Source organism: Marmota flaviventris, assembly GCF_047511675.1.
Source record: "Marmota flaviventris isolate mMarFla1 chromosome 5 unlocalized genomic scaffold, mMarFla1.hap1 SUPER_5_unloc_3, whole genome shotgun sequence".
Taxonomy (NCBI): Eukaryota; Metazoa; Chordata; class Mammalia; order Rodentia; family Sciuridae; genus Marmota; species Marmota flaviventris.
Window position 1 is genome coordinate 93,646 of NW_027287681.1, and position 14,171 is coordinate 107,816.

At 38.0% G+C, this 14,171-nt stretch overlaps 2 protein-coding genes across 3 annotated transcripts in view; both read right to left on the minus strand.

The window, feature by feature from the left end:
- LOC114103581 (synphilin-1) overlaps positions 1 to 14,171 on the minus strand; it is a 148,114-nt gene that overhangs the window by 77,524 nt on the left and 56,419 nt on the right. The window lies entirely within an intron of this gene.
- LOC114103551 (uncharacterized) lies at positions 4,073 to 5,044 on the minus strand. Its single transcript, XM_027949287.2, has one exon. It carries the CDS (start codon positions 5,042 to 5,044, stop codon positions 4,073 to 4,075), a length of 972 nt encoding a protein of 323 aa, XP_027805088.2.

Genomic DNA, 14,171 nt, shown 5'->3' on the forward strand with positions numbered 1-14,171 from the left:
TATTCAGCTTACTTTCTTCAATGTAAGAGCTTTTTTAAAAAAATCACAAACTAAGAACTGGAAGGCTTGGGTGGAAATGTTGTCCCCGTTGGCTCAGTAACTTGGCCGGCAAGGAAGCATCTCCTTCCAAATGCTGGATTCAGTTTCCTTCCCTCTTTGATTCAACAGTGGCCAGAAGCATGGCAGTTGCTAAATGCCTAGTCTAGAAGCAGAAAAATGACAGAGGCAAGAAATTTCTACCAGAAAGAGGCAACTGAAGGAGTGCCAAGCAGTACACACAAGGAAAATTTGGGAAAGCACAGCCCTGCGGCTTTTCCCCTGTTGGTGTGTGGAATATTCTGGTGTACATGCTGCAGGGCTGTACAGTACACACAGTGTAAAGTGAGAGGAACAAGAAAACACACCGTTACAATGTAACACGGACTTGCTTAGATAAACACACAGGAACCTAGGAAGCTCGTCTAGACCTTAGAGAGGAGAGGAGCCTGCCTGGGGTAGACAGAAAGCTAAAGGATGAGGGGCAGGGGCAGGAAGAAACTCTAGGAACAGTTCTAGCATGGGCAGAGCCTGGAGGTGAGAATACTGAAAGAAGATTTCTAGAAACATGACTGATGTAGCACCTATTGCTAAACTTTTCCCTCTAAAAAGAGATTTTGAAGGGTGAACACCAGAGTGGTGGGGTGATAAATAGAAATACTCAGGGCCATATTTCTAAAGCTAGAGTGTAGACAGAGCACATTCTGGAACATCCTATTTTCTGGCTTATTTGAAAAAATACAAGTGAATATTTGATATCAGACAAAAGACTTCATTGTAATGTACTGAGCCTGCTCTAGCTCCTGGGGAAGGAATAATGTGTTTTCTCCGTGCTGTCCTGGGGGGTCATTCATGATTTCTGAACTCTAACACCAAGAATGAACTAACTTTCACTAGAACTTCAGAGCTTGGATAGACCTTAGTTTTTAAGCCTAGGGAAGAAATGCATGTTTATAATTATAATTTGTGTGTGTGTGTGTGTGTATGTGTGTGTGTGTGTGTGTGTGTGTGTGAGAGAGAGAGAGAGAGAGAGAGAGAGATTTAAAATGAATTTAACACTGCATCTTCTTCTTGGAAGAAGGGAACAATTCATGCTCACAGCAACTGTACAAGAGAGAATAAAAGAATATACAATAGAAAAAATACACATGAACACACACACACACACACACACACAAAATGAAAAGTATATTGTGTTCAGTTCTGGAGGTCACTTCTTAGGAAGGCCACATTCTAGGTGGACTGCAATGTACCAGGACACAGTGAGGAAGCCAAGACAGCCAGGATTGGGAAACTCTTGTCTTAGGAAGCAGGGCTAAGGAAATATCAACCTTATAGAAGAAAAAAATTCTCTTTTCTCTCAAGAATTTAAAAATTCAGCAGATAAAGAGAAGGATTTAATTTGAGGATAGATCTTAGAGGAAGTTGCAGAGATTCTGAAGGTGCTATAATGAAATAGGATGCTTTGCAAAATCGAAACCACCCAGAAAGAAATAGTTCAGACCAAAATTTGGAAGGATACACTGAGAAAGGAAGAAGGGAGGAGGGGATGGGAGGATGCAAAGGAGGAAGAGGAGAAGAAGCAGCAAGAAGAGTAAGAGGAACGAGACAATGAAGAAGGTGGAGAGAGAGAGGAGGAGGTTCTGTGTGGTCTGAGAGGACACTGGGAAAGGTCCTTGAGGTCCTTGGGACTGTCCTGATTTTTATCCTTCTTGAGGGTGCTACCTATGACAATCTCTGTGAATCTTGCTCATCCTCTTTCATTTGCTGTCCTAATCCCACCAGGAGCTTGAATGAAGTATGAGAGGAAAAGGGAGAGAACAAAAACGTTAAAATAAAAATAATTTTAAAAGAGAACTGGAATGTTGCTCACTCAGTGAGCATAGGACTTTCTGTTGCAGATGAAAGCTTATTAATTAATTCCACAAGGTGAAATGCTGATCTAATGAGACCCAAACAAAAAGAGAATATCTGGGAAGAAAAAGAAAGCATTTCTACCACTGGGAAGTTGAGTATGGGCCTAAGCCAACTGTGTCTTGCACTGGCTTCTGGAAATGAACTATGGAATAATCTGGGAACTGGTTTCTTAGTTATGTACAGGAAACTATCCAAATCCAAGTTCCAAATTTTTGGCACACCTGAGGTGGTCATGCTTTATTCTTGATTTTGCAAAGATTACTTATTTCTACAGTGGATTTGTTCGTTTGGTAATTGTTGAAATGTATGGAATACAGACAGCAATCCTGGTTCCCATTTTAGAGAGAAGGAGAAATGACAGGAATATGCACGGAGAGCACTGAAGATGACCTTTTGAGTCAGTTAACTTGACTTCATTCTGATCGTTTGTGGGGATTAAACTCTGAAGCAACCCTAGACTCATGGCTCTCAAACATTAGTGTGAATGAGAATCATCCAGAAGGCTCATTAAAACAGATTTCTGGCCCAGAGTTTGATTCAATAGATCTAAGGTGGGGGTCTAAGAATCTGCATTTCTGACAAGTTCCCAGGTAATGCTGATATTTCTGGTCCCAGGAACACATTTAAGAATCACAAACTAAGATCAGCATTCATTCCCAGCTCTGGCTACATCTGCATTTAATTAGAAGATGGTGACCTCTTCCCCACATCCTCCAGCTCCCCAGATGTTAACTTCATTATACAGGATCCATGCCTAGTGCCCTTCTGATTAAATTGCCTCAGTGGACTCCACTGAGCATTTCCCATGAAGACCACCTGGAAATCTCAGAAGGTCTTACGTCGGTCTGTTTTGTTTTTAATTCCCAGTGCTGTGTAAAGGACAGACATTGGCCCACACAATCCTACAGAATTTAAGCCTTGGCTACTTTAAAATTTACTTCCTCTGTAGTATATTCATGAGAGCAAAGATGTTCTAAGTCTCTTTTGTAAATGAGATCCAGATTTATAATTTTCAACGCAGTCTTTTTAGAGCAGGAATCTCAAATTCCAAGGTACTCATTCACTATAACTATCACAGAATAAATCCCAAGTCTAGTTATAAAAAAGGAAATTTTAAAAATATAACAGGAATAAGCTAAGAATTCAACGCTGACACAAATGTATGCACAGATATTTAAAATAACTATTCCCTGTACTAAAGCACTCTAAATGGCTACACTGAAAAATAAAAACCCAACCATGTATTTTTAATTGTAATTATAATGTGATTACTTTTATTGATCAAGAAACCAAATTATTAGGAACACTTTATTGGTTCTTTTGTAATTTGTAAATGTACCAATGTAATAACCAAAAGGGGAAATAAATCATGTATAAAATAAATGTCATTTTTTCTGACTAAAAGAGTATAGTTTGATATATGTTTTCATGTTTAAGCAATGACAGTGGGCTACCTGTCTGTAGCAACCAAACAGTTGTACACCTACATATACACACTGAATATAATTTAGCAAGTTAATTCTTTAATTCAATGCTTTTATTTAGCCCTAATATACTAAAGATACTTAGGGTAAGGCCAGTGAATAAAATATACTTCCAGATTACATGAGGTACTATTACTAAAAGTGCAAAAAAGGAACACCACACACCTACCTAATGTACTTCCAATATGTGTGGAGGCATTTCAAGAAAAACACAGATGAAAACATAAGATTACTCAGGAGTATCTTTGGGAATTCATCTAGGAAATGTTATCCTCAGTTTCAACAGTATGTTGTTTTTTTTATACAACACACTGCACAGAGTAAATACTTAATATAGTGTTAATTTTGAGTTCATTTCCAGACTGTGATTGTTGTTACTTTAGAATTGCTACATAAAAAGTCTTGGTATTATCCTAAATAACAAATGGTGTGATGACTATTTTTCTTCTATAGGCAATAACTTAGCGATCTTATGTCTTCCTCTTGCAGTTTCCCTCGTTAGTCTATTTTGGAGATGAGTCAATTCTCTAGCAGTCCTTTCAGAAACTGTTATTTAATAAGGGCTATGAAAACTTTAGCTGAACCCTCCAAACACAAAGCCTGTTTTCCGGGGATTAAAATTGAGTTCTTGGCTATTAAGCATATGGAGAAAGAGTAACATTCACAGACTGTGGTGCGGGTGTTTCCTCCTTGGCATTACAGAAAGACACCAACTTCATTTTATAATTAACCAACATAAGCAGGAAAGGACTGAGAGCAGAGAAGCCTGAAGAGAGGGCTGTGAGAACAGCTGGAATAAAGACATAGGCTGCCAAGTCTTTCAAGAAATAGACTAAGATAAAGTGAGAAATCCAAAGTGGAGTGATCAGCAACATTAATAAAATACTGAACTTGGCCCCTCTAAGAATTTCAGTTTCTGAATCATCATCTCCAATCCAGATGTCACCATATGTCATCTTCTTTTTCTCTGAGAGGAGGAAAGACATCCAGAAACAGACAAAGACTAAGATAGCTAAGGGAAGAATATCAATCAGAACTAAAAATATTTTCCCATAGTAAAACTCTACCTGCTTGTTTCCAAAGCCAATTAAGCAATCCATGTAAATCCTGTTAGTAGACAAGGAGTCTGTATAGTTTCCTGTGTTCAGGTATTCTGATTTTCTAGTATAAATTAAAACTGGGATGTACACTGCCACACCAGCCACCCAAAGTGCAGAGACCCGCTTCAGGGAATGTTTCTGTTGGTCCAGGTTTGCAGCCTCACTGGAGCAGTAGACAATGTGGTAGAGCTTCCGGTGGTAGAACAATGCAAAGTGTAACAGGAACCAGATGGCCAGTGAAGTTGTCAGGGCTGCAGTGAAGTGCAGAACTTTGCAACCAGCTGAATCCAGCACGATACCAGAAGAATACACAATTTTCATGACATTGACCACCAAGTTTTTTATAAGGTGGACAAATACAAGACTGAAAATGAGAAGAAATGATGTCTTCAAACATCCAGAGATGCACTTCCTTGTAGAATAAAATAAACAAGTGTTTCCCACAAAGCTGACAAGGATTAGCATGGCACAAGCAATGATCTCAAGCACATCTGCAGAGAGCTTCATGGTAAATGCCAAATCAGTATTTCAAATACCTTTTCTCTTCAGCTTGGCTCATTAGGCTTCCAGAACACTTTTGAGGGGCCTTTAAGAAAAAGATCTCTTGTTTTGTTTTTTTTTTTAAATCCACTATATTGAAAAAAATCTTCAACTGGTAATATTTTAACAGTTCAAAAACGGTCCGTAACAGAACTCTGCTTGCTCCAGCGATAAGCAGCTGAAAACAGAATGACTTCCCAAGAGAATGCTGTTATATCATCTCCAGGGGCTTAACTATGATGAAAGGTTCTAGGTATCATTGCTTAATTAAAAGTTCTCAGAAATATATTTATGGTACTCTAATGCAATTTCCTAGACATAGAATGATACAGTTTTCAAAACAATAGGGGGAGAATCAAGTTAAGTTCATTATAGCAAAGGAAAGATGGTCACTGGTTAAATCACCAGGAAATATCACAAAATATGAAAATATTCAAAATCACATAATACCAAATTAAGATTGAAGGGAATAACATGACAGATTTATACAAGTGTAGTATTTTGTACTTTACTATTTTTGCAAATCATGGATACCGTTACCTGTTCTGATGACCTCATGGGGTTGTTAGGAATACAAAAGATGATAGAAAATACTTGTGAAGAAAGTAGGGGAACAAAAAAGGAAAAAAGAGAGCCACAGAAGGCAGATGAAGATAGGGTAGGAAGAAAAGGAAGAAGACGTTTTTATAAATCTAGACACCATATCCATGACCAAATCTCTAAACTGTTGGTTAACAAAGTATTTAATAATTGGGAAATGATTAGAGAAATTTTCATGCTTGGAGAACAAGAGGCTGGGAAAAGCCTTCTCTTCTAAGTATGACTGGAGAGAGTATAGAGCAAGGGTAGAAAGATGGCACTGAAATACACTGTCAAAAAAAACCTGACATTAACTCACTTTCTGGATGAATCCTGTTGGCCAAGTATATCCGAATGATCTTACTTACTCTGAGGACAAAGTACTGTCATGCAGGGCTTAACAATAGATAGGCATAGGTTCTGAAAAAAATGCTTTGATATCTGATCTCATCATTGTGTGAACATCACAGAGTGTGATTACACAAACTGATGGCTGTGACATCACTAGATGGCACAATCTTATGGAATCACCATCATCTATGCAGTCTGTTAAATGAAAATCTTACGAGAATCCTGGCTGTACTTTCCCTCTATTGCATTTGCTTGTAAGTGTTGTTGTCAATCATCCTACTCTACACTGTCAAAACATGAACTTTCTCCTGACCCAGAAGTGCAGTGGAACTAGTTTACACTGTTGTGAGCAATTGTGCTCGCCTCTTTACAACTCTGTGTCCAGTGATTTCATGCTGACAACTTATAATTAGCAGTATCGGGAACACGCACACTATGGAAATTGGCAAATACTACAATTCAAGACGTTTTTTGGAGGGAAGCTATTTTCTTAAGTACAACAATGGTCTGAAAAAAAGGTATGGATTAGAATGATATGAAATTAGTTGATACTTTATCTGTATAAAAAAACCTCAGTATTTGGTATCTGCCACCCTTTCAGTAAGGAAATGAAAAACTCCTAGAGTCCAAGTGGCAAGAGAGTTATCACAGTATTAACAGAGAGAAAATCTACACCCCAAACTCCACTGCTGGGGTAGGTGGGGGTTAGGGTCTGACAATTTCCTACTAACTCCTTTTCCCCTAATTGTATACAAAGATGGCTAACTCACTCAGAGTTGCCACACACCAAATTTATCTTTCCTTAGAAATATCAATGCCAATTGTAGTCAAATAGGAAATCCTGTTTCTGATGATGATGATGATGATAATGATGATGACGATAGTGATAATAAAAATAACACAAAATAATGCTCATTTTGGCTATAATTTCTTTGACCCAGACACTGTGTTGGTGTTATGCTTTATAAATTTATATGATGTAATCTTTCATATAATTCTCATTTCACTGATAAGGAAATAAAAGACCAGAGAGTAAACTGCTCTAAGTTATGGGTGAATAAGACAGCAATCCCAGCCAGTTATGACTGATGTTCAAGCCACTGGCTCTTAGGCTCTCTTCACACATACTTTCAGACTATAGATTTTTCTACTAATTAGTCTCAATTTCCCACTAATGATTTATAATTGGTACATCCAACAGATAAAGTCTATGAACATGCTTATTTTGAGAAGACTTTCCTTGAGTTTATAATATACAAGTCATGAACATTTTTGAATGGTAATTGGTTTTTCCCGTTATCTTCCAATAATAATAAATACTAATGTTTACAGTTTGGTACCTTATGAAGTCCTACAAGCATTCTGTATGCTTGATTCAAGTTGCTTTACTTGAAATGGAAAAATACTCTATTCACAAGAGAACACACAAAAATGAAGAGCTTTCTTATATACCAATGATGAACTGCTGGAAAGAAATCAATAAAATTCCTCCATTCCCAGTAGCCCCCCAAAATACTTAGGAATAAATATAACTAAAGATATAAAAGAACTCTATAATTAAAATTATACAATGCTGAAGAAAAAAGTGAAGAAAACCTTAGAAGATGGAAAAACCTACCATGTTCATGGATAGGTAAAATCAATATCACCAAAATAGCCATAATATCAAAACCAATCTACAAATTCAATGTAATTCACATCAAAATACCAATGACATTCTTCACAGAACTAGAATAAACAGCCCTAAAATTTATATGAAAGAATAAAAGATCCAGAAGAGTCAAATCAATCCTGAGCAACAAGAGTAAGATGGGAGGCACCACAATACCTGATCTCAAATTATACTACAGAACTACAGTAACAAAAACAGCATGATGTTGGCATTAAAAAAACATATATGAAGACCAATGGAATAAACTAGAAGACTCAAACAAATGCACACAAATATAGTTATCAGACCCTTGACAAAGGTAACAATAGCCTTTTAAACAAATGGTGCATAGAAAAAGGGATATTGGTATATAGAAGAATGAAACTAAATCCCTACCTCTTACTCTGCACAAAAATCAACTCACAGTGGATCAAGGACCTAGAAATTAGACCAGAAAATTTGCAACTGCTAGAAGAAAATATAGGGACAATATTCCAATACACTGGCACAGCCACCAACCTCCTTAAGAGTCCAAAAGATCAAGAAATAAAGCTGAGAATCTATAAATGGTAGGTAATTAAATTTAAAAGATTCTGCACATCATAGGAAACAAGAGTATGTAGAGAGAGCCTACAGAATGGAGAATATCATTGCCAAATACACTTCCAACAGGGGCTTAATAACAAGAATATAAAAAGAACTTAAAAACTTTACACCAAAAAAACCTTAATAATCCACATAATAAATGGGCAAAATATCTAAAGAGACATTTCTCAAAATAAAAAATACAAATGGCCAGTCAACATATAAAAAGTTATTTAACATTTTAGCAATCACGAAGATGCAAATCAAACTACACTGAGATCTCCTCTCACCTCAGTTAGAAAGGCAATCACCAAGAATACAAATAATGATAATTGCTGATAAGGATGTGGGGGAAAAGCTACACTTAAACATTGTTGATGGGAGCAAATTAATACAACAACTTTAGAAAGCAGTATAGAGATTCCTCAAAAGACTAATGGTCTTTTGGTAACCATGTGACCCAGATATCCTACTTCTTGATATTTATCCAAAAATAATTAAAATCAGCATACTATAGTGATACATGCATAGGAACAGATAGGCATAAAGTAAATATTCCTAAATATAGAGCATCAAAATTCACAATAGCCAAGTTATGGAACCAGCCTAGGTGACCATCAATAGACAAACGGATAAAGAAGAGTAGGATATATGCACAATGTATTTCTACTCAGTCATAAAGTAGAGTGACATGATGTCATTTGCTCGTAAATGGATGGAACTGCAGAACATTAGGCTAAGTGAAATAATCCAGACTCAGAAAGTCAAGGGTCAAATATTTCCTCTCGTATGAGGAAGTTAGACAGAAAAATGTGCATCTCTTGAAAATAGAAGAGAGATCAGTAGAGAACAAATAGGGGACCAGTGGAAAAAGGGAAGAATTAGAGCAGGATGTTAACCAAATTATGCTGTGCACAGATATGAACATATCATAATTCATTCCAGTTTTAAATATAGTTATGTTTTAGTCAGCTTTTTCTCTGCTATGACTAAAAGGACTGACCAGAATAATTGTAGAGGAGGAAAAATTTACTTGAAGCCTCACAGTTTCAGAGGTCTTGATCCATAGAGAGCTCGTTCCACTCCTCAGGTCTCCAGGCAAGGCAGAACAACACGGTGGAGAGTGTGGCAGAGGGAAGCAGCTCACAGGATGATGGGGCACAAAAAGAGAAAGACCTCCACTTGCCAGAAACAAATATATACCCCAAAGCCAATGAACTGCTTCCTCCAGCCACACCCCACCTGCCTCCACTTACCACTCAGTTAACCCCATCAGGGATTAAGTCACTGATTAAGTTAAGGCTATAACCCAATCATTTCTCCTCCAAACCTTCTTGCATTGTCTCACACGTGAGCTTTTGGGGGACACATCTAAACCATAATAAACTGTAATGGGCCAATTAAAAACTAAGTAAATAAATAAATAAATAAGAAGAAAGACCAATAAAGTATCAGCAGGAAGGAGGAATAAAGGGAAAGAGGAAATACTAGAGACTGAAATGAGGAAAACTGTATTATATGCATTTATGAATATGTGAAAATGAACCTACTGTTTCATATAAGTATGATGCACTAATTTTTTCAAAAGGATCCAGAAGCACAAATGACTACCTGGGGTAGATTTGTAAAGTTGTGAAGGACAACCCTAAATGACAAGCAACCTATGAGCCCACTGTATTAATCCATTTCTCATAGAAAAATAACTGACACTGGATAATGTATAAAGAAAAGAAGTTTTATTTATCTCATAGGTTTGGAAGCTAAAATTCCAAGATCAGGCTTCCTTATTTGTTTGGCCCTTGGTGACAGCCCCTTGGCTTTGTTCCACTGTGGACGATATTATGTTAGAAGTGTGTATGAAAGGCAGAGATCACATGGTGGAAAAGGAAGTCAGAGAGAGAGAGAGAGAGAGAGAGAGAGAGAGAGAGAGAAAGGAGGGGTTAGTCTGACTTTTTCTAATAACCCACTCATGAGAACTAACCAGGATCCCATGGGAACTACATTAATTCCTTCCAAGGTCAGCCGATCCTAGGATCCCATCACCTTCCATTGGCTCTACCTATTCAAGGTTCTACCACCTTCAAATATGCACCCTTACTAAAGACCAAGCTTCCAATCTATGAACTTTTGGGGGATGCCCTCGAACCATATTCAAACCATAGGCTTTTCTTCCTCAAGTGCTCAAGTACAGTCTACAATGCAACATGTATCCATCCCCAGGAGTGCCAAAGTCTTGACTCATTCCCCTGTCACTCAAAAGTCCAAGACCAAAGTCTCATTTGAGAATCAAGGCAACCTGCTTCCAGGTAGAAGCCTATAAAATAAAAAACAAATTACACCTTTCTAAGCTTCAAGGGACAGGCAGACACAAATAAATATCGCCTAAAGAATAAATATATGCCTAAAGAATAAATATATGCCTAAAGAAAAGGGAAGCGGGGCGGGGTGGGGGAGGGTCACAGGTCTCTAGCAAGAATAAAATCCATCAGGATAGACACTTAATCTTGAAGTTCTAAATCTGACATCTTGTGCAACCTTTAGGGGAAAGGACCTTAATCCCTCAGGGAACCCTGTCCACTGGCTTTGCTGGTTTCAAGTGACACGGTTCTCTCTCTGGCTGTATGCTGAGGCCTGCAGTTTTACTAGGCTGGCTCTGCACACTGCTGGTTGCTCTACTTTCCTGGGGTCCCTGCTGTGGATCCACTTCAGCAGCTCCACCAGGCATTTTCTCAGTGGAGAATCTCTACTGGCTCTGGTTCTGGAGCAGGTCTCTGCCTGGCTTCCCAGACTTTCCTTTGAAATTCTGGTGGAAGCTGCCACCACCCCATAACGTTTGCGCTCTCTGCACCTGTAGAACTAGCACCACAAGAACACTATCAGAGTGTGCTGCCGACATGAACTGTGTTGGATTTCATTTGAACTATAGCTTCAGCCATGGAGTACATCACTAGTGAATAACAAAAAGACTCTTGTGGAAGACCCGGGCAACAAGTCCATGGAGAGATCACCGGAGTTCCCTGAAATATTTCTATTCTAGGTTTCTGGGCCTGTGATGGCAGAAGTGGCCTAGAAGGTTTCTGAGATACCCTGAAGGCCCAATTATCTTGCCAATTAGCATATAGTTCCTTTTTTCCCAGGTTAATCTCTTTAGCATGCTGGACTACTCTCTCATTGTGTTCTCTCAAAGGTGCTTTTTCTCTTCTCCCTTGGCCAAGCTATGAATTTTCCTCTTGCTCCCAAATCTCACTGGAAATATGACTAAAAGCAGCCAGAAAATGCTTTGCCATTTGGAAATTTTTTTCCACCAAATATCCTAGTACACCCCTCTTAAATTTATCCTTTCATAAAGCTCTAATGCATGGATACAACATAGTCAAGTTCTTTTAACAGTTTAAAAAGGACGACCTTTACTACAATTTCTCATAAAATCCTCATTTCTTTCTGAAAGTAGTTCCCTAGTCTTGTTTTCTGAGCCTTCATCAGAATCACCCCTAATGCCTCACATACAGCATTCCAGGATTTTTCCTAGGCAGCTCCTCCAAATTCTTCCAACTTCTGCTTGTTACTTAGGTCCAAAACGAGTTCTACATTTTTAAGTTCAGTTATAGTAATGATTCCAATTCTTGGTACCAATCTTCTGTATTTGATCCATTTTTCCATTGCTATAACAAAATACCTGAAGTTGAATACTTTTTAAAGAAAAGAGGTTTATTTAGCTCAGTTTGGAGGGTTTAAGGGCATGGCACCAACATCAGCTCAGCTCTGGTAAGGACCTCATGGAAGATAGCATCACAATGGCAGAAGTACATGTGGAAGGGAGAGGTCACATAGTGAGAAAGGAAGCCAGAAAGAGAGAAAGAAGGCCAGTCTTTCTCTTTTACAACAATCTTCTCATGAGAACCAGAGCTGCACAAGAACTCTGAGGGTAGCACCCTTAATGATCCACTCACCTCCCAACATCATCACACTGGTGAATGATCTTCCAATATATGAACCCCTGAGGAACACACTCTAACCATATTCAGACCATAGCACCCACCTTTATTTGAGATTTAACTCTGGGATAATAAATTTAAAAATTAACTATATAGTACTATTTTTCAGATATGCCCATAGTCATAAATATGGCAAACAACAGATTTTCCTTGGCATCAGGGAAAAAGTGTCATGTTTTTCTTTCAAGGTGATCTCTAATATTAGAAAAAAGAGACATTTTTAAATATAAGAGGAATATTATTAATCTTTGTGAATATTTGCTTACATGATGAATACTTTCCTTTATTAAGTATGTGACAATAGGACAAAGAGTGTTTACTGAGAACTTATTGTGTTCCATACTTATGCATATGTATGCCATTGTCCCTACCTAGAATTATATGGTTTAGTTGTAAGAACATGTTAATGTATAATATATATGTCATATATATATTATACTACATTCTGTATATACATGTATGATATGGGATATTATATTTGTATTTTAATATTTATCAATAACCAATAAAAGCGTACAAGTCAGGGCTGGGGATGTGGCTCAAGCGGTAACGCGCTTGCCTGGCATGCGTGGGGCGCTGGGTTCGATCCTCAGCACCACATAAAAATAAAATAAAGATGTTGTGTCCACCAAAAACTGAAAAATAAATATTAAAAACTTCTCTCTCTCTCAAAAAAAAAATGAATAAATCCATGTAATAGGTCACCAGGTTGTGAATGCAAACATAAACTGTCTGGGAAAGAGAGGGATCCATGTGGGTACTGTTTTAATCTCCAGTTCAAAAAAAAAAAAAAAGAAACTAAAGCCTGGAGAAAGTTAAGCCATTTACCTAAGCAGCATGAAGAAGTGGCATTGAACTCCAGGCCATTTGCTTTCAACAGCTCTTTTTGAGAGAGACGAAGGAGGGAAAGGTTGTTGTTAAACAGAGGTGCTGACAAACCTGGGCGCCAAGCCGGGGAATAACCATTGCAGTGACATTGGTGCCGTCCTCGCACCGATGAGCTCCTTAAAGCCAAAGTCCCATTTCTCAGAGTGATATCCATGGCCCAGAGCCAAGAGGGCCCAGGAGGCAATACTGCATCCTCCACCAAAGAAGGTAACTCTGATATGGACACTTCAAGAGGGAATGAAACAAAAAAAAAAAAAAATCTTTCTTTGAAAACCAAACATTGGCTCTGCCAATCCAACTTCACTGAGGTCACTTGAGAACAGAGGAGTTCAAAGGTTCTCTACAGCTTCCATTTACTTTGGCATAAGATTTAACAGAAAGAGAACTAAAGGGGAATTTATATGGCCCAGGCTATTTTCCAAATCTCAAACTGCTAAAAGTTATTTAGAATTTGCTTTAACTCCAAATCACATATAAAGTGGTTCAGATGTAAATGCTTTCCGTGTGGCATAAGGCAGTCTAGGTTTCCTTAAATGCACATATGCAGTTCCAATATTAAAATTTCAAGTGGAAATCCCTAAGTACCTCGGACTCCTCTTGATTGGAGACTGCCATTACTTTGTGCAAAGCTGGGTCAGAAAGTGGTGAAATAAAACACGCTGCCTTCATTTGGGCATTATGTTCTCACAGTAGCACTAAGATAAACAAACTTCAGAGGCTCAGGGAAGGGCATTTACTCCTTTAAATTAAGTATGTAATATAAATAAACGTCTTCTAAAAAGAGATGCCTGAAACTTGATTCAAAGTCTGAATCTATACGGGGGCACTGATGTATTTTAATGAAGATCAGGATGGAGTGGAGGAGGGGGACTTACATCTTGACAGCAGAGCTGGTCTAACCAAGCAGCATTATTCATTGACTCACAGAAAGATACTGCTGGAAACTGATTTATTCACTGGCCAGGAGCAAAAATTAATATTTGCATTTTTATATAAAACCAAATGGAAGGAATTACCAAATCTTCTACCTTTTAATCAGTGGTTG

What these genes read in the sequence shown, in the direction of transcription:
- LOC114103551 (XM_027949287.2), bottom strand. Translation starts at nt 5,044, where the DNA reads ATGAAGCTCTCTGCAGATGTGCTTGAGATCATTGCTTGTGCCATGCTA.